At 35.5% G+C, this 25,530-nt stretch overlaps 3 protein-coding genes across 3 annotated transcripts in view; 2 read left to right on the top strand and 1 right to left on the bottom strand.

Annotated features, from left to right (window-relative positions):
• Positions 1 to 842: 842 nt before the first annotated feature.
• On the top strand, positions 843 to 6,344 carry LOC107037108. The gene is made up of 6 exons (XM_015255478.2): positions 843 to 1,325; positions 2,889 to 3,122; positions 3,258 to 3,442; positions 3,921 to 4,354; positions 4,439 to 4,516; positions 6,051 to 6,344. Exons 1-6 carry the CDS (start codon positions 843 to 845, stop codon positions 6,197 to 6,199), a joined length of 1,563 nt encoding a protein of 520 aa, XP_015110964.1. The 3' UTR covers positions 6,200 to 6,344.
• Positions 6,345 to 8,219: 1,875 nt separating this feature from the next.
• Positions 8,220 to 15,610, top strand: LOC107037007 (inositol polyphosphate 5-phosphatase K). Its single transcript, XM_015255314.1, has 8 exons — positions 8,220 to 8,431; positions 8,510 to 8,623; positions 9,133 to 9,358; positions 9,837 to 10,012; positions 13,051 to 13,278; positions 13,443 to 13,596; positions 14,419 to 14,608; positions 14,989 to 15,610. Exons 1-8 carry the CDS (start codon positions 8,403 to 8,405, stop codon positions 15,168 to 15,170), a joined length of 1,299 nt encoding a protein of 432 aa, XP_015110800.1. The 5' UTR covers positions 8,220 to 8,402; the 3' UTR covers positions 15,171 to 15,610.
• LOC107037006 (G-protein coupled receptor Mth2) overlaps positions 15,221 to 25,530 on the bottom strand; it is a 13,299-nt gene continuing 2,989 nt past the window's right edge. The window contains exons 3-6 of the mRNA XM_015255313.2: positions 21,919 to 22,085; positions 19,270 to 19,503; positions 18,926 to 19,189; positions 15,221 to 17,179 (exon numbers count right to left, since the gene is read on the bottom strand). Of these exons, the coding sequence (XP_015110799.1) occupies positions 16,692 to 17,179; positions 18,926 to 19,189; positions 19,270 to 19,503; positions 21,919 to 22,085 (1,153 nt within the window). The 3' untranslated portion in view covers positions 15,221 to 16,691. The remainder of the gene's footprint in view (positions 17,180 to 18,925; positions 19,190 to 19,269; positions 19,504 to 21,918; positions 22,086 to 25,530) is intronic.

The raw sequence follows: 25,530 nt of genomic DNA, 5'->3' as shown, positions 1-25,530 counted from the left end.
AATTGCAGATTTCATGTGTACCAATTAAATAAATAAATATATCCGTTACCCCTCACTCCTCAAAAATTAATTGATATCCCGAAATGTTCACAACTAGTTGATAAACCAACAATCTCCCATTATGGAAAAAAAAATCTCGGTAAGTGAACATCACCCGGGGTTATTGTCCCTATCCGGAATATGTAAATGGTCCCGACGGACGGTTTGGGCGGGTACTTTCTTCTCCTCTCATTCCCTCCGCTCTTATTCTCCTCATTCCAACGTGTCCCTATCTCCGCCAACGTCCATAACACCCGTACCCACACATGAAAGGGGGCCCTTTTCCGAAGACAATCCTCCTCGTATCTTTTTCTCTCTCCTCTTAAACAAGTAACCATCGTCGCAACATCCACTCTCGGCTTCTTTGGGCCGTAACGGATAGGCTAGCCAGGCCCCAACCGTAGTTCCTCGTTGAGCGGCCACCACGCCGTACCTCTCTCCGTGCTCCGGTCACCACTTCAGTCCGTTTTTACAATTTTTTTGCATAACCGACACGATAATTTATTTTTCATAACACACAATTGACGGTACATTAAGCTATTATCAATCGGTGATTTTTCTTCACAAACTAATTTGCGTCTCCAAATTATAGTTTCAATAAAAAATCTCCTGAGGATGGCCCACACTAAATCGTTTTCAATTTTTTAAAATAAAAAAAAATTAAAAACCTTAAAATAAAGAATGAAAATAGCAACTAGGAGACATAAATTTTGTCAGCGGTGATGGTGTCAGCAATTTATCTGGAGCGATGGTAATTGGAGAGGTACTTTATTGAAAAAAATTATTGAGGCCCTCTCCGAATTATGCGAGTGAGTCCCATCGTATTTTCGGCGGGGCTCGCCGTGTTGGGCGGTCGTACCGCCTGGGCAGATGCATCACCCCCCGAATCCCCTGGATATGAAGCAATGATGATCGCCGCAGCAGCCGCTGGTGTAACCACTGGCGCAACCACGATGAAAACAATAGGATTTATGAAACGAAGTCGCACGGAATTATCAACTGAATTTTTTGTTATTCCCGATGTGGCTGAGGGGAGTGGAAATGGTAGTGTGGGCAGTGTTGCGAGTGTTATAAGTGTACCACCGCCCAATAGAACGATTTCTATTAATCATCCTACGAGGAATATTGGGTATGCCGAGGATGGAAGGTTCACACCGGGGGTCTCTGTCAATGCACCTTATTATCAGAATATTTTGAGGGAGCGGTCTTGGGCTCTACCGCTTGCCGCTCTCAGTGCAGCGGTCATGCTGCTTATGGCGGTTTTCGAAATTTTTGTGTTATTTAAGGTGAGGGCAAGTTAAATCCCATAAATCCCGTCTCAGTTGAGCTCTTTGCATACTATTTCATTTGCTATATTTCATCGCACTAGTAGAATAGAATAGAATTTATTTCATTGATGCTACTTTTACAGTTTTACATCTGCACAAGCCGTGTATACACGGACGAAAAACATTAATAGAAAAAGCTATCGAATTCGTTAGAAAATTCTATTGAATTTCTATTGAACTGTTCTATTAGTTTTTGGCCGATTCTATTGACATGTTCAATAGAAAAAATTCAATAGAAAAAGGTATCAGAATTCGATTTTTCTATATAACTTATTCTTTTCATATATTTTCTATAGAATTTGCTTGACTCAAATTTTCCAAGTTTTTTCGTTTGATTTTCGGGATGAGAAGAAAAGAAAAATAGAATGAACAAAACTTGGAAAATTTGAGTCGAGCAGATTCTGTAGAAAATATATGAAAAGAATAAGTTATATAGAAAAATCGAATTCTGTTCTAAGACTTTTTTTATTGAACATGTCAATAGAATCAGCCAAAAAATTAAATTTTTTTCTGCGTATATACTTCCACTAAACCATCAAGATAGAATATATCTCATTTTATAACAATATTAGCATTAATATCACATATTTTTAGCCTCAGTCACTGGCATTTGGGTGAATTGGAATAGGAATTTGAATATAATTGTCATTGGTTACTTGTGTTCTTGTTCATCGCACTATTAGATTTATTTAAGTTTAAGGATGTACTACACCCTTTCGGCCAAAATTCACGTTTTTTTCATTTTTCTGGCAAATTAGTGATCGGACTGACGCGAAATAATATACCGTTTTTGCGTTTTATCATTATTGACTGACTCACGAAGTTTCATGGTAGTGTAATAATTTTCCTGCATTTTTTCTAAAGTTTTGTGAATTTCCAAAAAGTTTTAGAAAAAACGGAAAAAGGAAAATGATTGCACGATCATGAAATTTCGTGAGCCATTAAGTAATGATAAAACGCAAGAACGGTATATTTTGTGCAAGAACGGTATATTTTTTTCAATCCGATCAACAATTTACCAGAAAAATATTCATAAAACGTGAATTTTGGCGAACAGTGTGTAAAACAGCCTTAAGTATACTGATAGACTGATTCATTTATTCCAAACGAGATTCGTTAACTATTAACGGATGGTAGAGTTGAATGACCAAATGAATATTCGTTAATAGTTAACAAATGGTTCACTTGAAAGGTAAAAATCGAGTCAAACAAGCCTCCTCAAATATGCATTTGTTAACTATTAACGAATGAACATTTAGTGAGATCGAATAGACCCTCATCTCTAACCAAATCCATTCGTTAACAATAACAATCCTTTCTATCATTGTAACAGATGCAGATAAATGTTCAATGCTATGACAATAAAGGAGTTAAAATCTATTTTTTGTTGAAAAAATCCTTAATTATAAAAAAAATCTTGAATGTCTCCTTAAATCCTCGATTACTAAAAAAAATTGAAAATAATTTCTGGAAATTTGCTCTGAAAACATCGCCTTTAAAATTGATTATGAATAATCTTAGGCACGGGCAGCAGCTCCCAACAGGCGTCACCTGTTTCTCGGCCAAGCCCTCCTCTTAGGATTATTCATGCTAGCTGGATTATCAGCAGCGGCTTCACTCGCTCCAAATCCACTATCATGTGCAGCATTTAGACTAGTTGGATTACCAGCAGCACTTATATTTGCTGCTCTACTCGTCAAGTGCGTATTTCTGCTTTCTCTCAACAGTGGAATATATCTCCCGGCCCCTTATCAGGTCAGTATCGAATCATCTAACGACTTGAATGCCCCCCGGAGGAAAGCAAATTCTTTCGAATATCGATGTTTATCTAGACGAATTTAATCACTCATTAATGAAGATCACTGATCGCATTAATTAATTTTTAAAAAGGCCCTCGTTCTACTCTTCGCTGTGCTCGTTCAAGTTGCAATTGTCGGTCAGTGGTTTTACGGTGAAAGACCGGACGTTATTCGACCGTGTATCATTGGGACAAAGAAGTTGCAAACAGCGTCGAGTATTCAGTCTCATTACACTTGCTGTAGGACACCTCTTGGACAGACTGTTGCATCATTAGGGTAAAGTAATTTGATATAATTTTTTTTGTTTCAAATGTTTTTTCACGTCTTGCGGTTGACCCTCGTAAGCTTGATGAGAAGCTCTAAATGTTTTTGTAATTTATATTGAGAGGCCTTAGGAGCAAAAACTGTAAATTCTCCGCCGAAAGGGGATGAAAAAAGTGGTATCATGGCTTTAAAAAATTGTTCCTTTTATAGGAACCGATTGAAACGAGTTGAAAGTGATTTGAATAAGATGAACAATTTTAAGAGATGTTTAAAAATGCGAGGTGGTGGACTGGTGTGAGCACCGCCATTTTCAAAGTGCCACGAACAAAATGGCGACGCCTTCACTTTGTGTTTTCAAACATGTCCATTTCGGCTGAAAATTTACGGTGCAAAGTTTTTATTGACAACCTTGACCACAAGGAGTTTCGCAAATCAAATTAATTAATTACGTTTCACCACTTAATCACTAAAAAATTTTCAATTTCTCCAGCTATCCTGCGCTTTTACTTATCGCCGTAGCAGGTCTGGCAATAAGAGCACGTGGAATACGCGACAATTATCGGGAAGCGGCATTCATCGCCATTGCAGTGGGTCTGACGGTTCCAATCTGGTTGACAAGTGCAATCGGAACAATAATCGCCAGTGAAGTTGACCGAGAGGCATGGCTGGCGTATGGTCTCCTGTCCACATCGCTCGTTCTCTTCCTCACGATGTTCTTGCCTAAAGGACGTCAATTAGCAGCGCTAGGGCGCGAGGGACCCGGGGGAATCCCCAGTGTCATCATGAGGAACGACAGAATGGGCGGAAGGAGAGATCGGGATGACGATCATCTCAGCTCTCTACCTGGGAGTGGGTACTCCTTCTTTCATTTTAAACCTGCTGAGGGGGGTTCATTTAAACGGAAAATGGATTATCATAGTACAGGTGGGTCGAATCTTTAGGAGAATTTATTGTGGGGGTGATGTGTTGTTGGAATTAATTGGGATTGACATTTTTTTTTGAGGATAGATCGCATTGCACTGGTGTCTTCGGCGCTACCTGGATGTAATGCATGCCGACATGGCAACAGTCCCGTTTACTCTGACGGTAAATGATGATTTTTGAGGAACTTTCATATTGGAACCACAACTGAGCACTATTTTACGAGAATCATGTGGTTTTAAGATTATTTGTAGAAATTGATAAATTGTAAATTTGAGAAAATACGAAAAATTGCCGGAGATTGGGTTTGAACCCGAGACCCTGAGGTTTCCAGTCTGAGCTTTCCACGCGTGGTTATCCACTCATAAACAAGTTATTTCATTCCTTATTTTAATCAAAATGTCACATGAACTAAATTGAAGAAATGAGAAAAATCGCCAAAGGTTGGGTAGGACCCATAACCTTTAGATTTTCAGTCTGAGCCTTTATGCCTATGGCTATCCACTCGGTATACCAAGCACGCACAAAATAGTATTTTTGTCGTGACAGCCGCAGGCAGAGAAGACGTGCCGCTTTATGGACAGAAAAACAACAAAACAATTATTTCATTTCTTATTGAATTAAAATGTTACATTAATGAAATTGAAGAAATGCAAACAGTCGCCAGAGGTTGGGTTTGAACCGACGACCCTCAGGTCTCCAGTCTGAGCTTTTACACACAGGGCTAATCCAGTCGGTCGTATTAAGACCCGGGTGTATTATTTTTCGAACGTTATTTTTATGTTTTTTTTTCATCTTTCGTCATGAGAAACTGTCAATTAAGTCCTGTATCATGCAAAAGTTGTGAAAAATTATGAATGAATAATCAAAAAAAGTAGAAATTTTTTTTAATTTTTTCAAAGAGCATTTTTAATTTATATTCAGAATAAGTTGAATAGCAAGAAATTGAAAAATGTATCTGATTTACGGTGACAAATGGCGGCCTGTCACCCAAGATCATGTAGGGGAAGACTGATTTCGTAAATCTTTTCCCACATTGCACACAGACATTTATTACGGAAAAGGCTCTTTGAAAAAAGTTGTAATATTTTGGAGAATTTTTTAATCACACTACTATCCCATAAAAATGGCAGATGACTAGATACCATTGTTTTGAAAATTGAGATACCTAGCTGTCACTTCCCATGAGGAGTTAGTGTTTTGTTATCCACCATGGAAAATGACAGTTAATAGATAATTTGCCACATCGAATCAGATATTTGTAATTTCCCCTTTTTTCAACTCCTTCTGAATCTCAATTAAAAACGCTCTGAAAAAGTTCGGAATTTTTTCTATTTTTTTTATCATTCTATATAATTTTTGGGAATTTCTACATGATGTACCACTCAATTGACAATTATGGATTACGAAAGATGAAAAAAATCCAGATGACATTCGAAAGATAGTACACCCAGGCCTCTTTGAAAGCCACAGTTCAAGCCCTTTCGATTGATCAACTAGCATTTATTTAATTGTCTCTCTATTTTCCACATTTCATTAGTTGAAAATGGAAACTATATCGAATTGTATTTTTTCAATTCAAATTATCTAAATATTTTATTCACGACGTTTGATGGCTCAGAAAGAGTAATTAGTTACGAATATTTATAAAATGATCAATTGATAGGATTAATAATGAGATGATGTTTGGATTACGTAGATATGCAGGGGCCACCTTTGGAGACGTTTGTGTTACCACACGGAATGTATATACCGGATTCAGAGCTGAATGCTGCCAATCTGTACACAACACTCTCTGCGAATCCCAATGTGTTCTTCCAACGCGCTCATCCTGGCATGATCTACTGATAATTAATTACTGTGGAGTGGGAGATATTGTTTCATATGAAGAGTCATTATGCTTAATGGATGAATGTTTCTATTTTTTGTACTTTTATATGTCCATGTATGTCGTATGAGTTTGAGGAGTTCAGTAAAGACGTGATAAAAAAATTGAGTTGTTGTTATTTCGTCAGAATTTGTGGCATTGAAGTTTTTCTCTAAAATTGTGAATTTGTGAAATTGGGAAGTTTATTAAATATGAAATTTCCTCTACAATGAGGGACTTTGAAGAAAAACATTGAAAGACCTTTTCTATGAATGACAAACATATATACGAAAATGTATTTTGATGTTTTCAGATAAATTCAATCATTATCGAGATCATTGAACAATTTTTTATTACTTTAAAATCATTTCAATAACGAGTGGATTCAGTGAAAAACACCATAAGACTTTTTTTTAGCTAATAAAATCCTCTTCCAAAAAGGGCTATTTGAAACGCAACTAAAATTCCAGAACATTCTTGTCGACCATCAGTCTACTTCGAAAATCTCCGGGGTACTCCGGGGTAGTAGTAGTCTCTCAACTAGTCCACAAGTATTAATTAGAACTCAACGAGTAATTCAACGTGTCGTAATTCATCGAATAGTTATTAACGAGTATTAATCAACATTAGTAAGAGTTCATATCGAGAAGTCGATTCAGTCAATTAGCAATCAAAATTGAATACCTTTATTCAGTACATCACCTCTGATGATTAAATTCAGTTTAAATTCAGTGACTCACCAAATTAACGTGCAAAGACAATCATCAGTGAAATTAGACTATCACCAGTGAAATTACATATTACCAAAAAGTGTACATAAGTTTTGACAAAGTGGTTCGATCCCACAAAATAAATCCAGCTCATCAGTACTTTTCCCAACAGCTCCCTCCACATTTTCATCCCACATCCACCCTAAGTCTAGTCATTCACCAAACAAGGTCCTTGAGTATTTTCCCCCACATCCCCTCCTTATCAAGACAATTAGCCAAACACCAAACAAGTGGGAAATTGCTCCAGTATTGCGTGTAGTATAGTTATTTTTGCTAATAAATTAGCAATATGCTTCCGAATGGTCATTTTGCTTATTTTTTTCCATTGTATATTATTCATAGCCTATTTTATTTTCTTGAATTGAATCAATTTCTTTCCAACTAATTGTTTTAGATTTTCTATTTAATGAAATTCTAAAAATTTCTAAAAATTTATATGAAATATTATGAGGAATATTTCATTTATACATAATTTAATGCATTCGAAACATCACATATAAAGGAACCATCAGAAAGCTAACTTTCAGGGAATTTCACTAAAAATTCGAAATTTCCAAAAATTATCCTAAAAATCAAATTAACCGAGGGAGTTATTGTAACCACCTTTTAACGTCGTCATAGTCGCATTAAAACAAACATATTAAGCTATGATTGCATTCATTTGAACCGCAATATCCAGAAATATCTGCGGAATTTTGATTTTCAAAAAATACGAAATTTTGGAAAAATTTCACAGAAATCAAAATAACGATTGTGCCTATCGTTTCCATCTTCGAACTCGGTAAAAGGACATCCCAACGATTTTTTTAAGCCGTCATTCAATGAATTTACAAGATTTTTTTTAATTATCGTGTTATACGCAACTGAATTTTGAAAAAATTCGAAAATTAAGAAAATGAATCAATGAATTAAATTTTAATTAATGGCGATCGATAGGGCTTAGCAATACCTACATTTGAGGAAAAAAATGATTCAATGCCATCTATTCATTAGCGAGAAATCGAAGAAAAAGTTTGTCACACACACACATATGGACACCGTCTAAAAAATGCATTTTCGGACTTTTGGGATCATAATGGGTCGATATAACACAAAAAATAGGAAACTTAAATTTGAACGATTACAATGCTTCCATCCGGAAGCAAAAATGAATAGTCCAAACACCCTATCCCCCCCAATAACTGCTTGACGGAGCGAGTCTACACAACAGCCGAAATAGGACAGACAACAATAAACGAAGATGGAGTTTACGTCAGGTGGAAACGTCACACCGCGAGTGATATGGTAACTGTAGTCGTACACACGATGAAAGCCCAGTGAAGGTGGTCAGGTGGTCAACTTTCTCAATGAATTGTCAGAGGAACCACACCATGAAATTATGCCCCTAATCACCAGTGAATTATAACCCGCAAACATGACAACACTGGAGCTCAATCAAATGAGGTTAGTTCGACAAATTCTAAACAACAACAATCGCTCCAAAGTGTCCACTCATATCTGACTTATTATCACGACTGACAGATTGTACTTCGTAACTTATAATGTCGCAACGAAGTTCCCTGAGGAGGATCCTCGTCAGATGCTGGGGATCAACTCCACGAGCCCAGAAGGACTACCCGACTTCTTCGTCGTTGGGTGAGCAAATCTGAAGGCTGTTATGAGTTTCCAAAAGTTGTTTTTTTATGGAAGAGGATTATACGATTTATTTCTGCCACTATTTCAACCCCGAGAGGAAAATTGGAAATCGAAGAAATGAGTGGAGAAGACTCAATCGTCGATATCTCGTGAGCAAACGATGCGATTTGGACGAGTCAGATTTCGTTTTCATGATTGAAAAAATATCTTGAAAATGAAGAAAAAATTGGGGAATTTCACTCTACCGTTCTGGAGTTATTGATGATTGAAGACGATTCGTTTTATCCACTGCGGTCTAAATGAATAAATCAATAGATAAAGATTGGCAGAGTGAAATTCGATGACTTTTTTTTCATTTTGAAGGTATTTTTTCAGACTTTAAAATGAGATCGGATTCATCTGAATTGCGTCATTTGGTCATGAGATATTGATGATTGATTGACAAAAAGATTTTCTTCAATTTTATTTTTCTACTTTTTTCGTTTTGTGAGAATTGTTTTGTTGTTCAGACTACAGGAGGTGAAGTCTCAGCCCCAGAACATGGTAATCGACATGCTCTTCGAGGATCCATGGACCAAGATTTTCAAACAATCATTAAAGGAGCACGATTACATAAAAATACGTACACAGAGGCTGCAGGGACTTGTGTTAAATGTATTTTGTTTGCGGAGGCACTTGACTCACCTGAGGTTCATCGAGGCCACCTACACGAGGACTGGCCTCGGAGGCATGTGGGTAAGTCATCACATCTCCATTGCTTCATTCCCACAACTTCAAATGTAAAACAGAATTCCATTTTCAGTTCCATATTTGCTAAAACGGTTTGTGTTGACTTGACTATTGACCAGTTTTCAAGGAATATCTCGAAATCTAAGGGAGATAGCAAAATTTTTGTCAAAAACTTTTTTGTAGCCCTCAATTCACTCTACAAAAAAGGTCATAGTGAAAATTTCGGTATAACCATTAGATTCGGAGATATTCCTCGAAAACTCAACTAAACTAGAACGATTATTATTTTACTGAAGAGAATTATCATTATTTCAAGTTCTTGATGCTTAACGTTTTCATATTTTCTCATTTTAGTCATCAATGATAGTTTCATATTTATCTAACAAGTTTAGAAATAGTTTAATTCAATGATGAAGCAGATTTGTCACGCAAAATGGGGAAAAAAATTTATTCTCCTCAACTTCTTTTTATTTTTATTTCCCAGGGCAATAAGGGTGCAGTTAGTGTTCGTTTTAACATGTATGGTGTGAACATTTGCATCGTAAATACACACCTGACTCCCCACGATCATCTATTCAACGACAGAATAGCTGATTATAACACTATTCTCAGAGAGCACGCATTCCAAGTACCTGAAACACAACATATCCTATACCATGAGTGAGTTTCTCTGATTAAATTACTCGATGGGGACCAAAAACCTGCGGGGAGACCGCAGTGACATTTTGGAATCGTTGGTGCCTTCGTCTATTGTGCTGATGAGTTTATTACTTCAGGTTTAAGGCCCGGGTATACTATCTTTCGCATGTTATCTGGATTTTTTTTTATCTTTCTTTGGCAGTGTCTATTCACACGGTCCACGGTAAATTTTACCGTGTATACAGGGTATATTTTACCGTGGATATACGGCAATTTCTAACGTGGATATAAGGTAAGCAGTGGGGTACGTTAGGCCCATTTTTTTACCGTGGATAAAAGGTAATTCTTACCGTGGATATAAGGTAAAGCAGTGGTGTGCATCGGGCCCATTTTTACCGTGGATATAGGGAAGATTTTCACCGTGGATATAAAGTAATTTTTTTTTATCCTGCATATAAGGTGAGTGAATGACGTGCAGTGTTTCCACTTTTTACCGTGGATGCAAGGGAGATTTTACCGTGGATCTATGGTGATGTCTACCGTGTATATAAGGGAGATCAGCGGTAAGCATCGCGTAGGGAAATTATCTCGCGGATCTAGTTGTATTATGGGTTAGAGCCTTTAAAATTTCAAAGATCAGGGGGGTGACGACCAGGGTTAAACAAGAGACGAATAAAGTTAGTAGGCCAATCAAATAAGGACTTTTTTTCGGCCGAAATCGAGGATGATAGAAGAAGGATAAAAACCATGAGATATCATGCGGAGGAATGATATGAAACATATACTAAGTTTGTGGGATTGTAGCAAACCGGGAAATTGTTTGAAAAAATTCAAAACTCAAAAATCGAGCGTCCACGCGACCTTTTTTGCTTTACGCCGAGGAAACCGTGATAGGATAAAAATGCATACGGCTTAATTTGTAGAGCATAAAATTTCCTACAAAAAAGTCAATGGCGGCATTTTCGCAATTTAAACCGTCAAGTCGCCAAGCGCGCTCAAAGTTGAACTACGAAAAGGCTGATTCGCCGCCAACGCCGAAAAGTCCATTTTAGTTGCAAAATGCAAATAATTCTTCACAGAATGTCTTCAGGAGAGGAAATTTTTTTAAAAACATTTTTCAATTTTTCAGCAGTCCCNAAAGCGCAATTGTGACAACATTGTCCAGTGGGGTCTAGGAGTCTCCCCTGGTTCAAAACCATCTTTAGAGGCATCAGCACACCATTTTTCGAGCCACTCTTTCATTTGAGTCCAAAAAAACGTTCATATCTTGTCTGACATCTCTGCTACAAACTCTGGTTTTCAACTCTGGTTTTCAAAACCAGAGTTGAAGACCAGAGTTGTTTTCAATTAAAACCAAAGTTGAAGACCAGAGTTTGTAGCAGAGATGTCAGACAAGATATGAATGTTTTTTTGGGCTCAAATGAAAGAGCGGCTCGAAAAATGGTGTGCTGATGCCTCTAAAGATGGTTTTGAACCAGGGGAGACTCCTAGACCCCACTGGACAATGTTGTCACAATTGCGCTTTCCAGTTGAAAACAGACATCATCTTTGGAGACATTTGTCATCTTTAAAACCATCTTCCACGGTAAAAAGTGGAAACACTGCACGCCATTCACTCACCTTATATGCAGGGTAAAAAAAAATTACTTTATATCCACGGTGAAAATCTTCCCTATATCCACGGTAAAAATGGGCCCGATGCACACCACTCCTTTACCTTATACCCACGGTAAGAATTACCTTTTATCCACGGTAAAAAAAATGGGCCTAACGTACCCCGCTTACCTTATATCCACGGTAGAAATTACCGTATATCCACGGTAAAATATACCCTATATCCACGGTAAAATTTACCGTGGACCGTGTGAATAGACACTGCCTCTTTCGTAATCCAAAATTGTCAATTGAATGGTACATCATGTAGAAATTCCCAAAAATTATGATAGAATGATTTAAAAAAATAGAAAAATTTCTGAACTTTTTCAAAGAGCGTTTTTAATTGAGATTCAGAATGGTTTGAAAAAAGTGAAAATTACAAATATCTGATTCGCTGTGGCAAATTATCTATTAGCTGTCATTTTCCATGGTGGATAACAAAATACAACTCCTCATGGGAAGTGACAGCTAGGTATCTCAATTTTCAAAACAGTGGTATGTAGTCATCTGCCATTTTTATGTGATAAAAGTGTGATTAAAAAATTCTCCAAAACATTACAACTTTTTTCAAAGAGCCTTTTCCGTAATAAATGTCTTTGTGCTGTGTGGGAAAAGATTTACGAATTCAGTCTTCCCCCTGCATGATATTGGGCGACTGGCCGCCATTTCTCACCCTAAATCAGATACATTTTTCAATTTCTTGTTATTCAAATTATTCTGTGTATAAATTAAAAATGCTCTTTGAAAAAATTAAGAATTTCTTTTACTTGTTTTTTTAATATTCATTTATAATTTTTTAAAACTTCTGCATGATGCAGGACTCAATTGACAATTTCAGATAACAAAAGATGAAAAAAAATATCGAGATGACGTTCAAAAGATAGTACATCCGAACCTTAATGTAAAAAATGTGAAAAAATTAGGTTTTTATTTTTTTGGTGATAATACAGAGACTGTGGAGGGATAAAGTCTTCGAAAGTGTTCTCGGGACGCAATTCTCAACCGATCGACTAAAATTTTAGTTCACATGTACATCGTATGTACACAAAGAATTGAGTTTTTGTAAAAAAATCTTTTTTTGAATTTTTTCATTTTTTTAAATCAAAATTGAGTGATGTGAAAAATTTAAAAAATTAGTAATAGCATCATAAATCATTGAGGTAGGAAATTTTTCCGATTTTTCACCTGCAGCAGCTTTCAGAACAAAAATCCAAAAAATGAAAATATTCGAAAACCCTCATTTAGTTACCTACACTTATGCATATATTCTGAATGTGTAATCCAAAATTCAAGTCAATTGATTGAGAATGGCGTCATACACGTCAGCACGCTAAATGAAGGCCCTTGCGATTTTGAAATTTCAGTGCGATCTCCCCTTAACATTCTTATGTGATGTATGACAGCTATATTTTCTGGATTGGGGACCTGAATTTTCGACTCAATGGGGAAGACCTGACAGCAGAGATCATCGACAACCTCGTGAAGAAGAATGAACTGAAGCTCCTGTTGAGCAGGGATCAGTTGAACGTCGCGAAGGAGAGTGGAGATGCCTTTGCAGAATTCAGTGAAGAGATTATTGCATTTCCACCTACTTATAAATTCGAATTTTCATCTCAGGAATATGATCTCAAGTATGTTTCATTGAATTAAGGTAGTACAAGTGTAACTTGAATTTTGACTGGATTTTATTCATAACACTTCAAAGACCTTCAGAACAATAAAATAAAATGAATGAAGTAATGTTTTTAATTAATTTTTTCAATTTAATGCAGTGAATAAATTTAATTTATTGCAGACGTCGTCCGTCCTGGACGGATAGGATTTTGTACAAAGTTAATGCTGATGTATATGAGGACATGAAGTTAGAAGCTGTAGAAAAGAATTACAGGAGTCATCCGAGTTACGTACAGTCGGATCACAAGCCAGTCAGTGCAGAGTTCACTATAAAGGTAACGAAGAACTTTCATTCTCATTAGTGACAAAATCATTGGAAAAATGATAATATTAAAATATCATATTTAAGGCCCGGGTGTACTATCTTTTGAATGTTATGTCGATGTTTTTTTTCATCTTTCGTCATCTGAAATTGTCAATCAAGTCCTGCATCATGCAGAAGTTTTGAAAAATTATGAATGAATAATAAAAAAAAAGTAGAAGAAATTCTTAATTTTTTCAAAGGGCATTTTTAATTTATACACAGAATAATTTGAATAACAAGAAATTGAAAAATGTATCTGATTTAGGGTGACAAATGGTGGCCTGTCGCCCAATATCATGCAGGGGGAAGACTGATTTCGTAAATCTTCCTACACTGCACAGAGACTTATTACGGAAAAGGCTCTTTGAAAAAAGTTGTATTATTTTTTTGGAGAATTTTTTAATCACACTTTCATCACATAAAAATGGCAGATGGCTACATACCACTGTTTTGAAAATTGAGCGAAAATTACAGCTAATAGATAATTTGCCACAGCGAATCAGATATTTGTAATTTCCACTTTTTTCAACTCATTCTGAATCTCAATTAAAAGCGCTCTTTGAAAAAGTTCAGAATTTTTGCCAGTTTTTTTCATCATTCTATCATAATTTTTGGGAATTTCTACATGATGTACCACTCAATTAACAATTTTGGATTGCGAAAGATAAAAAAAATACAGATAACATTCGAAAGATAGTACACCCGCGCCTTAATATTGAATCTTGAAATGAATGATGACATAAAAATATTTTGCCCTCGGTTTTTATGCGCCTATGTTGATGATTTAATCTAGATTAGGCCCGATTATGAGGACCATGGAGTGGAGTTCCAGCCAGTGAGCGCTTGGATAGTGGATCAACAGAACTCTGTGGGTTACACCCTCAGAGGTGACTTCAAACCTTCCCCCGGTGATTGGATTGGACTTTTCCACGAGGGTTTCTCGTCTCTGGATGAATATCTGGTTTATGAATATGTTGGCCGGGGTGAGGACAAACAAGTCACTTACATGTGCTGAACATTTGTGCTGGACATATGCCCTGACATGAGAAATTTTTGTTTTAATCAACCAAAAATACAGTAGTGAAGCGGTAAGACGGTTTAGGCCGACTTAGCCAAGTTTTCGAGGAATATCCCTGAATCTAAAGGAGATAACGAAATTTTCGTAATGACCTTGTGAGGGACTTTTACCTGTAAATAATATAAAATGCTAACACCTGATGATTTTCGCGAGGTCTCGAATTTTTCCGATCAATTTGCCGTTTAATCGGAGTCGTTTTACCGCTTCGCTCCTGATCTTATTATTCATGTTAAAAAATTCTGCTTGTGCAAATGCAATTTTCAATTGCCTCTTCTTTTCTTCTAGGTAAACCTGGTATAGACACTTTCTCAGATGCAACCAGCAACACCATAACTGAACGAATATACTTTAATGACAGTGCCCTCAGAGCGCCAGGAATGTATCGTCTGGTATACGTCTCTCAATCTGGTGATATTGTTGGTGTCCTAGGGATGAGTCCTCCCTTCCCTGGCCACAGAAGAGCTTGAAGCATCCTCAGAGCTCAATGGGAACAGAAAATCCCATTCCCTCTGAGTAATTATGGAATCGAACAAAGTAATTGGGTACCTGCCTTGATAATGTTATCGCGACTTAGCTAATTTGTTTAGTTTTGCTGTGTAAAATGTGTTGGGTATATGGAAGCAATATAATTTTATATAGATTTATCGACGAGAAAAGTAATGAGATGTTCTTTATTTTATTATCTTGTAAGTAGCAATTGCTCCCCATTATGCAAGGTATGTATGCAATAGTGACTAGGAGGACAGGGGATTAAATTATATAAATAATTAACTGTATACATACTTGCAATCAGTATAAATTAATGGTAATTTGTGGAACAATTGGAGAAATGGAAATGATAGAGTTATGTTCATCTCTGGGAATATAAAAATAAATAAATAAATAAATAAATGGAATTGATCGTTAAGGCAATGGTTATAAAATTGTTCATTTCATACACTTTTCACACTGAGAGAATAATTTATTGTTGCCGAATGAATATTTTTTTGGAAGAAATGAATTATTTTTGGCGGCCTCAAGAGTGGAAAAATCTGAGGGATGGCTTGAAACATTTTTTCATTCTGTAAGAACTGAATAAAACTAGTTGAAGGCGAATTCATGGGGCTAAATAATTTTAATAAATGATTAAAAATACGAGATGACAGTTGTGGGCGCCACCATCTTGCTTGCATACCCCCTCCCTCTGTCGCAAGTAGCTTTCAAGATGGTGGCGCCTTCACCTCGTATTTTTAAACGTTTTATAAAATCATTTGAACTGCTCTGATCAACCTTAACCCTGTTCATTTGGTTTCTATAGTAGGAACAAATTTTTGGAAACCATTTTTCAGGTTTTTCTCTGACTTTTTGGCAGAGAATTCGTGATGAAGTTTTTGCAGATTTCAGTAGTTTTTTCCACTCGCGAAGCCTCTCTCAGGCCATAGACTGATTATTTCTTATGATCTTGAATTAACTCCTCAAGAATCAGCTTAAAAAATTGGTTCATTTGTTATAGGAACTGCATGAAATGAGTTAAAGGCGATCTGATGTGGCTAAATAATTTTAATAAATGTTTAAAAAGACGAGGTGATAGGTGTAGGCGCCACCATCTTGCTTGGATACCCTCTCCCTCTGTCGCAATCAGTTTTCAAGATGGCGGTATTTCTAAACGTGCCGTAACATTATTCAACCTCTTCTCATGAACTATAACTCTCCCCATTTGATTTCTATAGAATGAACAAATTTTTCAAACCATCTTTCGAATTTCTCTATGACTTTTTAATAGAGAATTTGATGGCAAAAGATTTTGCAGATTTCACTAGTTTTTTTTCACTCCTGAGGCCTCTTTCAGCTCATATAATGATTGTCGCTTAAGATCTTGTATAATATCTCAAAGATTATAGAATCAAAAAATTTTTATGTGAAAAAAAGTAAAAAATGAGGTAAAAAAATTGTTGAAATAGAAAAATTTTGTCTTAGCAAATAAATTCTTCTCTCAATGCAATCATCAATTACAACATTCTCTCGGTGGAAGGTAACGCATCAATATTGAGTACAGTGAGAAGAGATCGATCCATACTAGCAACTTCCGGTTCCGTCGCCTCTACCCCCCGAATCTTCTGCACTTCGTACCAAACAAGTTGTCTAATGGGCTTCCTCAGGACAAATATCCCGAAGACAAGAATCCCCTGGAGAGCATTGACTAGATCAAAGGCTGACCACGCGAGGGGATCGCCTCCTGCCCACCAGGATATCATCTCCATCGCCCAGTTCATGCCCATGAGGAAGAACAAACTCAGGCAAACGAGGAAGAGGCGTTTTAATCGACTCAATGTTCGACGCTCGTCTCGATTCGTTTCTCTGTCTTGACGCAATCGACGGAGGTCTAGGTCTCGTTGGTGGTGGGTGATTGCGACGGCTGTCATTGTGAAGAGAACGATGTTGGCGATGAGCAGGAGACCCACTGGGACGTAGAAGTAAGGCATCGCCTCTACGTCCGCTGAAAGAATTCAATCATTTCGTAATTTTTTTAAAGTGATGATTGATGTTTCGAATTGCGGATGCGTTACACAATCCGAAGGGGAAGTCTCCCATCTTTCGGATTCATATGAGATATTCCACGCCAAATAAGTCAACCGCTGACCCTCACTCTCTTGGAAATCGATGGCGATTTTTTCTACGATTGAGGAGATTGAACAACTATTCGCGATCGCAACGTAGATGTGGGAGCCATCAAGTGGTCTCTCCACTGGAACCACTCTTGATCTCATTGTTTGAACTCCATCATTGGTTCCCTCCGAGAGATCTCATTGGTTGCCCCCCAAGAGTAGTTAGTTTAGAGACCACTTGGTGGCTCCCACATCTACGTTGCGATCGCGAATATCTCAAATTTTTTCAGATTTTTTCAGCAGCCCAGTTCGGAGATATGATTTTTGTTTCATTTTTCCGTTTTTTTTCAATGACTCGAGTTCTATTCATCCGATTTTGATTTCTTAAGCGTCAACATTTTTCATTTTTTACTGCCTATAAGAATATTTTTAGTGAATTTTTTTTTTTCGATCTCTAGATGCGCATAATAACGACTTTTCGAATAAAAAAGTTGAAAAACTTGAATTTTGGAAATTATGTCACGGATGATTTGTTTCATTTTTTTTCAGTAATTCTTATAATCAAAACAAGTATTTTGAGCCATCATACAAATTGGGCATCGTCCTGGATCTATTTTATTTTCAATTTTTTCGTTTCGAAATTCCGTAAATTTGGTCGCAACACCTCAAAATGGCGTTGATTGACTTTAATTATAGACAGTATGAAGTGAATTTTATTGTATACTTATATATTACATATTTTTTCTATACATAATCGAAGTGGTTTTGTGGTGTTTTGACTAAATTTGTGAAACTTCCCAAATAAAAAATTAAAAATAACATAGATCCAGGAGGATGCCCAACTTGAATGATAGCTCAAAATACTTGTTTTAATTATGAGAACTACTGAAAAAAAATTTGACTACCAACCGTGACGTAATTTGGGAAATTCAAGTTTTTCAACTTTTTTTTTTAGAAATTTCGTTATTATGAGTATCTAGGGATCGAAAAAAAAAGTTACTAAAAATAGTCGTATAGGCGGTAAAAAATGGAAAATTTTTACGCTTAGTAAATGAAAATCGGATAAATAGAACTCGAGTTATTGGAAAAAACGGAAAAATGTCAAAAAATCACATCTCCGAACTGGGTTGCCGAAAAAATCTGAAAAAATTTGAGAGATAGTTTTTCGACCTCCGCGATCGTAGAAAAAGTCACCATTAATTTCCAAGAGGGTGAGGGTCTGCGATTGACTCACTTGACGTGGAATATCACGTAGGAAAAAATCGTATAGAAATTTTCTATACGGATTACGTATAAAATTTCTATAGGATTTTCGTATATGATATTCGGATATTTCTATATGGAGATTTTTTACACAAATTATTTCTATACAATTTCTATAGGTTTGAGCCTATACGACCCACTACCACAAGTATAGAAATATTTCGTATGGAGTTGCGACATTTCTCTACATTTTTTTCTGGAGCGTTTAGACATCTTTCGTACGAAAACAAAAATTTATGTATAGAAATATCCGAATATCATATACGAAAATCCTATAGAATTTTCATACGTAATCCGTATAGAAAATTTCTATACGATTTTTTCATAAAAACCCATAAAAATCCTTGAGTTGAATTAAGATCATCAATACTTACATTCAAACCAACAGCTCTGTGATCCAAAATTCGGTTTAATATACGTCATGGGGACAGTCGGACTAAGATCCATGATCATAGAAACGATAATGAGAATAGCAGGAGGTGTCCAAGCCCACAGGGAGTAATAAAAAAACAGTCTGTGGGGTTGACGAGCGGTTGAACATCCACTATCCATGTACCTCCTAGCGAGTAAATAAGTCTCAATGCACATTACGTTCAGCCAGAAGAAGCACGCGACAAAGGAGAACTGAATGACAAAGGCTATGAGAAGAGAAAATTAGAATCTTCAGCACTTCTTCTGTCCTGGGAATCCCCAGGAGGCGATAGAAAAAATTACCAACCTGTGGAAATACACATTTCATCATACAAATGGTTGCTCGATAATTGAGTGATGGCGAGTGCCGCAAAAGCCACAGCGAGACACCCGCAGTAGTGACAGAGAGCTTTTCCATGGACATCCATCAGTCTCGGTGTGATGCAGTAAGCAATTATCGTGAGGATGAGAAAGGGCACGGAAATGAGGAGCCCGCAGGCGTAAAACGTCAATCGAAAGTCTCCAGCCTTCTTTTGCTCCTCTGAAGATAAAATTACATGATAATAATACGATAAAATTTGTTGTCTCCAATTCTCAATTTCTGTCATTTATTCTATTCATTCTACACAAGGATAGAAATCGAGTGTAGGGGTATTCTTTCATTATTCGAAAAAATATATCGATTTTAAAACTTTTTGAAGACATTGAAAAAATAGCTAAAAAAAATTCAAAATTTGAAAAAAAAAAATTAAAATTTTTTAAATTTTCAAAAATTTTCAAAATCCTTAAAATTTGTAACTTGGACAAATTGAAAAAAAAATAGAGAACCGTTAGTCTCCAATTCATGATGATTGCAATTCATTGCCACTTATGTAATTCCATTCATTCTATCAAAAAACAAGGAGAGGAATCGAAATTATGGGTATTCTTTCGTTATTCAAAAAAAAAATCGACTTCAAAGGTCTATCTGCATTATAAATGTGGACTTCATCCACGTTCTTCCCGATGGTGAGAAACAAAATACAAAATCAAGCATGAAAAAAATACGCAGTGCATGTACACATGGCTGTGCGCATCGTATTCACTCCAAGCGCAGTCGTCGACTGCGCAACTTCCGTTGGGTTTTTCGTTGCATGAGATTTTCCAGGGATTACTTCACCATAGAATTTTGATAACAAGGGTGATAACCACTATATTTACACGTCGAACATGTATTTATGTAAATTTTTCAGTTTATAGAATTGAGCAAGCGTTAATTATCGACAAAACATTGTGAACGGTGAAGGGACCCGTCGAGACCTGTGAAAAGAATACTTTCAATTTTCCATGATTAGAAGTCTATACAGTTGCCTTGGGATCCAAATTTCTTCAGATTCCACTGTCAAGATCATGAGCATTTCTATTTTTCATTCCAGGTCAAGAATAACTTATATCAGTAGCGAAGGGGTAAAAGGAGAGGAGTCAGTTTTGACTATTGACCAGATTTCAGTAAATATTTCGAAATCTAAGGGAGATAGCGAAATTTTCGTAATTACATTTGTTGTAGCACTCAATTGGCTCGACAAAAGAGCTAATCAACGAAATAAACAAATATTTCGCTATCTTCCTTAGATTCCGAGATATTGAATGAAAACTGGTCAGTAGTCAAAATTGACTTATCTCCTTTTACCACTTCGCTACTGATATAAAGCATGAGAAAAACACGCAGGGCATGTACACATGGCTGTGCGCATTGTATTCCCTCCAAGCGCAGTTGTCGACTGCGCAACTTCCGTTAGTCTTTTCGTTACATGAGATTTTCCAGGGATTACTCAACCACAGAATTTCGATAACAAGGGCTATAACAACTACGTTTACACGTGAAAAATGTATTTATGTAAATTTCTCAGTTTATAGAATTGAGCAAGCGTTAATTATCGACAAAACATTGTGAACGGTGAAGGGATCCGTCGAGACCTCTGAAACGACTGCTTTCAATTTTACATGAAAAGTCCAAATAACAAGGCAACTGCCTTGGGATCCAGATTCCTTCTGATTTCTATTTTTCATTCACTGTCAAGAATACCACATACTTCAACATAAAAATATCATAAAATATCATTTTATTTTGATAACTTCAACATAAAAATCATCGTTTTTACCTACATTTAATCTGTTTTTACTCTATTATTCAACAACTCAACGTTATTTTAAAGAAATAGACGATTATATTTTATTTATCGCCAAAACAATGCAGCAGTGAAGTGGTAAAACGGGTTAATTCGACTTATTTCTTAGTTGAGTTTTTGAAGAATATCTCCCAATCTAAAGGAGCTAAGGAAATTTTTGTAATAACCTTTTTCGTAACCTAATTTCCGTAATAACTCGTGCATCCTGTTTTTGTATGAATTTTTACTTAGAATATCTTTCTATGTACATATTGTAAATACTGTCTCACCAGCGACTTTTGAAGTTTTTTTTTAGAAATAGTTAATTTTTCTTTACTGTCTTGATTTTGAGTATGCATTATTTGATCCTGTAATTGGCCTGTGCTGTTGGATTTTTATGAAATAACAATGAAAATGTAATGAAAATGAAACCTTTTGTCTAGAGCAAATTGAGTGCTACAAAAAAGGTATTAACAAAAATTTAGCTATCTCCCTTAGATTCCAAGATATTCACTAAAAAATGGCCAATAGTCAAAATCGACTTAAACCGTTTTACCACTTCGCTACTGAATGATTTTCGAATCAAAGAATGTCTCATAATCCATTCGATCGATTGACTAATGATTGGGTTTGATCGATAGGGTTTATCAAGGTCTACATTCCGTCAAAATTCAACGGAATTCGATGGATTCATCGCGTTGAAATTCAGCGGATATGGTTTCACGAACATTATCTATCGATTTTAGATCATCCTGAGTCATTCCTGCATTATTGATGCTTCAGGAATTATAAGATTATTTGACTTTTACCTTCTTGGAAACAGACCAGTGTCCTCAGACCCAGATCAGGGATGACCTCCATGCAGTAATCTCTCCCTGGGGAGAGCATTGATGGCATGTGATGTGGACCAAAAATAGAGCCATTCAGCAGTAGATAATGTTCATCGTCACTCGTCACCTCGGGCTCTAGCATGTACCTGTTGTAAACAATGTTTTTTTTCGTTGTTGAGAACTTTTTTACTGGAATTTCCAGTTACATATCGAGATAATTCAGTGAAGCGTTAAAACAGTGCCAGTCGATTTTGACTATTGGCCAGTTATCAATGAATATCTCGGGATCTAATGCGGACAGCAAAGTTTTTGTTATGACCTTTTTTTTAGATCGGATTAAGACCCACAAATAACGTTATTACGATAATTTATCTATCTCCCTTAGATTCAGAGATATTCCGCGGAAACTCGGCAGAGAGCTAAGTCGAGTTGAAAACGTGACATTTTCAATGGCTTTAGATTCTCCAGATTTTTTTATTCTCAAATTTTTTGTGAGAGAAATCCTGTTGACATTCTCTTGTGAAATTCCTCGATACGGAAACCATTTAGTATTGACTTGTTCCATTTTTGGTATTACATTTTTCCACTTCACTAATGACTTTTTCATTGATTTTCGCGGAAGACCGGAACCTCGAAGTTTTCTTGTTCCTTTGAATTTCTCAGTACGAGACGGAGAAAAAATGGGGAAATTCATATTGAGGAATTTCTACAGAAAATATCTCAATAATAACAATTCTATAGGAATTGTCTATTGATTTTTTCTGAGATGAATTTCTATTGAAAATTTGTCTTTTTTTTACCACGAATAAAAGCTGCAGAATTTTTTAATTGAATCGGAGAAAAATTTATAGAATTTCCAATGAAAACTCAATGGCATTCTATTTTCCTTAAGCTTCTATGACAAAAATTCGGTTGGCATTTCCGTGTGAAATCTCCTGAGACGGAAACCATTTAGTATTGACTTGTTCTATTTTTGGTATTACGTTTTTCCACTTCACTAATGACTTTTTCGTTGATTTTCGCGGAAAACCGGAACCTCACAGTTTTCTTGTTCCTTTGAATTTCTCAGTACGAGACGGAGAAAAAATGAGGAAATTCGTATTGAGAAATTTTTATAGAAAATATCTCAATAATAACAATTCTATAGGAATATCGTAGTCTATTGATTTTTTTTAAAAATAAATTTCTATTGAAAATTTGTGTTTTTCTTTACCACGAATAAAAGCTGCAGAATTTTTCAATTGAATCGGAGAAAAATTTATAGAATTTCCAATGAAAGCTCAATGGCATTCTATTTTCCTTAAGCTTCTATGACAAAAATTCTGTTGACATTTCCTTGTGAAATTTCCTAATACTGAAACCATTCAGTATTGATTTGGTCTATTTTTGGTATAACGTTTTTCCACTTCACTAATGACTTTTTCATTGATTTTCCTGGAAAACTGCAACCCTAGTCTTTTGAAGGTTTCTTGTTTCTTTGAATTTCTGAGTAAGAGAGGGAGAAAAAAAGCAGCAAAGAAAAATTGGGAAATTTATGATGAGGGATTTCTGTACAAAATATCTCAATAATGACAATTGCGTAGAGATATCAAAATTTGTTGATTATTTCTGAAAAAAATTTCTACAGAAAATTGAGTATTTTTTAAAGCACAAAAAAAAGCTGCAGGATTTTTCAATAAAATCAGCGAAAAACAAATAGAATTTCCAATTAAACTTGAATAGAATTTCGCATCGAAAAAATTATTTTCAAAAAATTGTCCCTATCACAATTGCAAGACAAGATAACTCCGGTATTACGCAATTCCCTCACATTTTCTGCTCTCCATCGTGCTAATTGATTATTACAGATAAGCTTTACACAGGGAAGAGTGGGGTAAAACAGACCGTCCTCAACTGTCAAAAACCCAAAAAGTAAGGGAAATTTCACGATTGTTTTTATTTCCAAAATATGTTTTTGTTAATTTTTTTTAAATTTAAAGAAAAAAAGAATAGAGTGAAAAAAACCTTGGAAAATTCATGTCGAGGAATTCGAATAGAAAATGTTATAATAAAAAAAGTTTTATAAAAAGATGAAATTCTACTCATTTTTTCCAATAGTTTCTATGGGATATTTTCCTAAAAAAACGCTAGAAAAGAAATTCGATAATTCGAGGAATTCAATATAATTTTAAATATTCTTCGTGCGTCCATTATATCCCACTCCCCTCTACGAGACTAACTTTTTGAACTGGCAAGAATCTCCGATGATCGCGACGAATGGTGACTTCTATTAAAATCACAAAAATACGGTGAACAAATTTCTATTGAACTTTATACCAATTTTTGGACAATAGAAAATATTCTATAGAATTCGACTCTCCAGCGCAACTTATTCTATTGAGATCTTTTCTCCAGAAATCCGTCGCCTCAAATTTTTGTGTTTTTTTAAACGAATAGTGAAGACGAATAAACTGAAAAAACTTGGAAAATTCATGTCGAAGAATTCCAAGAGAAGAAGTATAGAAAGATGAAATTCTATTGATTTTGACGGGGATACGTCTATGGTTTCAATATGGGGTGTCATTTCGAGAAACGGTCTTTATGTGCAGCGCCATCTATCGCAATTCTAAAAAATTCTAGACATTTCGAGGTAATTTGAGAAGTTTCTTTAACTTTCGAAAAAATTTAATAGAAAAACCTATCAAATTCGTTAGAAAATTCTATTGAATTTCTATTGAACTGTTCTATTAGTTTTTGGCGTATTCTATTGAAATTTCCAATTGAAAAGTTTTTTCGTTTGATTTTCTTGATGAGAAGAAAAGAAAAATAGAATGAAAAAAACTTAGAAAATTTGAGTCGAGCAAATTCTATAGAAAATATATGAAAAGAGTAAGTTATATAGAAAAATCTAATTCTATTAACTTTTTCTATTGAATTTTTTCTATTGAACATGTCAATAGAATCAGCCAAAAACTAATAGAAAGTTTAATAGAAATTCAATAGAACTTTCTAACGAATTCGATAGGTTTTTGTTTTAAATTTTTTCGTACGTGTACAGCCGCCTGCAATTTTTTTATAGAATACTTTCTACAGGAATTTTCTATAAAAAAAAATAAAGCTGCAGAATTCAGTAGCGAAGTAAAACGGTTCAAGTCGACTCATCTCCCAGTTGAGTTTTTGACAAATATTTCCAAATCTAAGGGAGATAGCGAAATTTTCGTAATTACATTAGTTGTAGCTCTCAATTAGCTTTACAAAAACGGTTATAACAAAAATTTTGCTAGTTCTCTTAGATTCCGAGATATTCATTAAAAACTGGTCAATAGTCAAAATTGACTTGTACCGTTTTACCACTTCGCTACTGAATTGTTCGACAGTCCTATTTTACTAAAGATGAAAGAAACGTGAAGTTGGTTTATATCGAAATATCTCGAAACTGCCTGACCACTAATCCTTAATTCTGATTGGTCAATATGTGACACGAAGTTATTCACAAAAAGAAACACGCGGCATTTTCAAATTCTTCAGTGACATAATTTCAAATTCTTCAGTTGTAAATTTTTTATTATATAATTTTTAATTTTTTTATACATACATATATATATATATATA

This window comes from Diachasma alloeum, unplaced genomic scaffold (genome assembly GCF_001412515.2).
Source record: "Diachasma alloeum isolate Michigan unplaced genomic scaffold, Dall2.0 Dall_scaffold_00213, whole genome shotgun sequence".
In the NCBI taxonomy this organism is placed as follows: domain Eukaryota; kingdom Metazoa; phylum Arthropoda; class Insecta; order Hymenoptera; family Braconidae; genus Diachasma; species Diachasma alloeum.
This window is presented reverse-complemented; position numbering and strand designations above follow the sequence as displayed.

Bases quoted from the DNA above. Each gene is read 5' to 3' on its own strand.
- LOC107037108 (XM_015255478.2), top strand. From the start codon at position 843: ATGCGAGTGAGTCCCATCGTATTTTCGGCGGGGCTCGCCGTGTTGGGC. The intron at 3,443-3,920 runs GTAAAGTAATTT...CAATTTCTCCAG, and splicing joins CAGACTGTTGCATCATTAGG to CTATCCTGCGCTTTTACTTA. The intron at 4,355-4,438 runs GTGGGTCGAATC...TTTTGAGGATAG, and splicing joins AATGGATTATCATAGTACAG to ATCGCATTGCACTGGTGTCT.
- LOC107037007 (XM_015255314.1), top strand. From the start codon at position 8,403: ATGACAACACTGGAGCTCAATCAAATGAG. The intron at 13,597-14,418 runs GTAACGAAGAAC...GATTTAATCTAG, and splicing joins GTGCAGAGTTCACTATAAAG to ATTAGGCCCGATTATGAGGA. The intron at 14,609-14,988 runs GTGAGGACAAAC...CTTTTCTTCTAG, and splicing joins TTATGAATATGTTGGCCGGG to GTAAACCTGGTATAGACACT.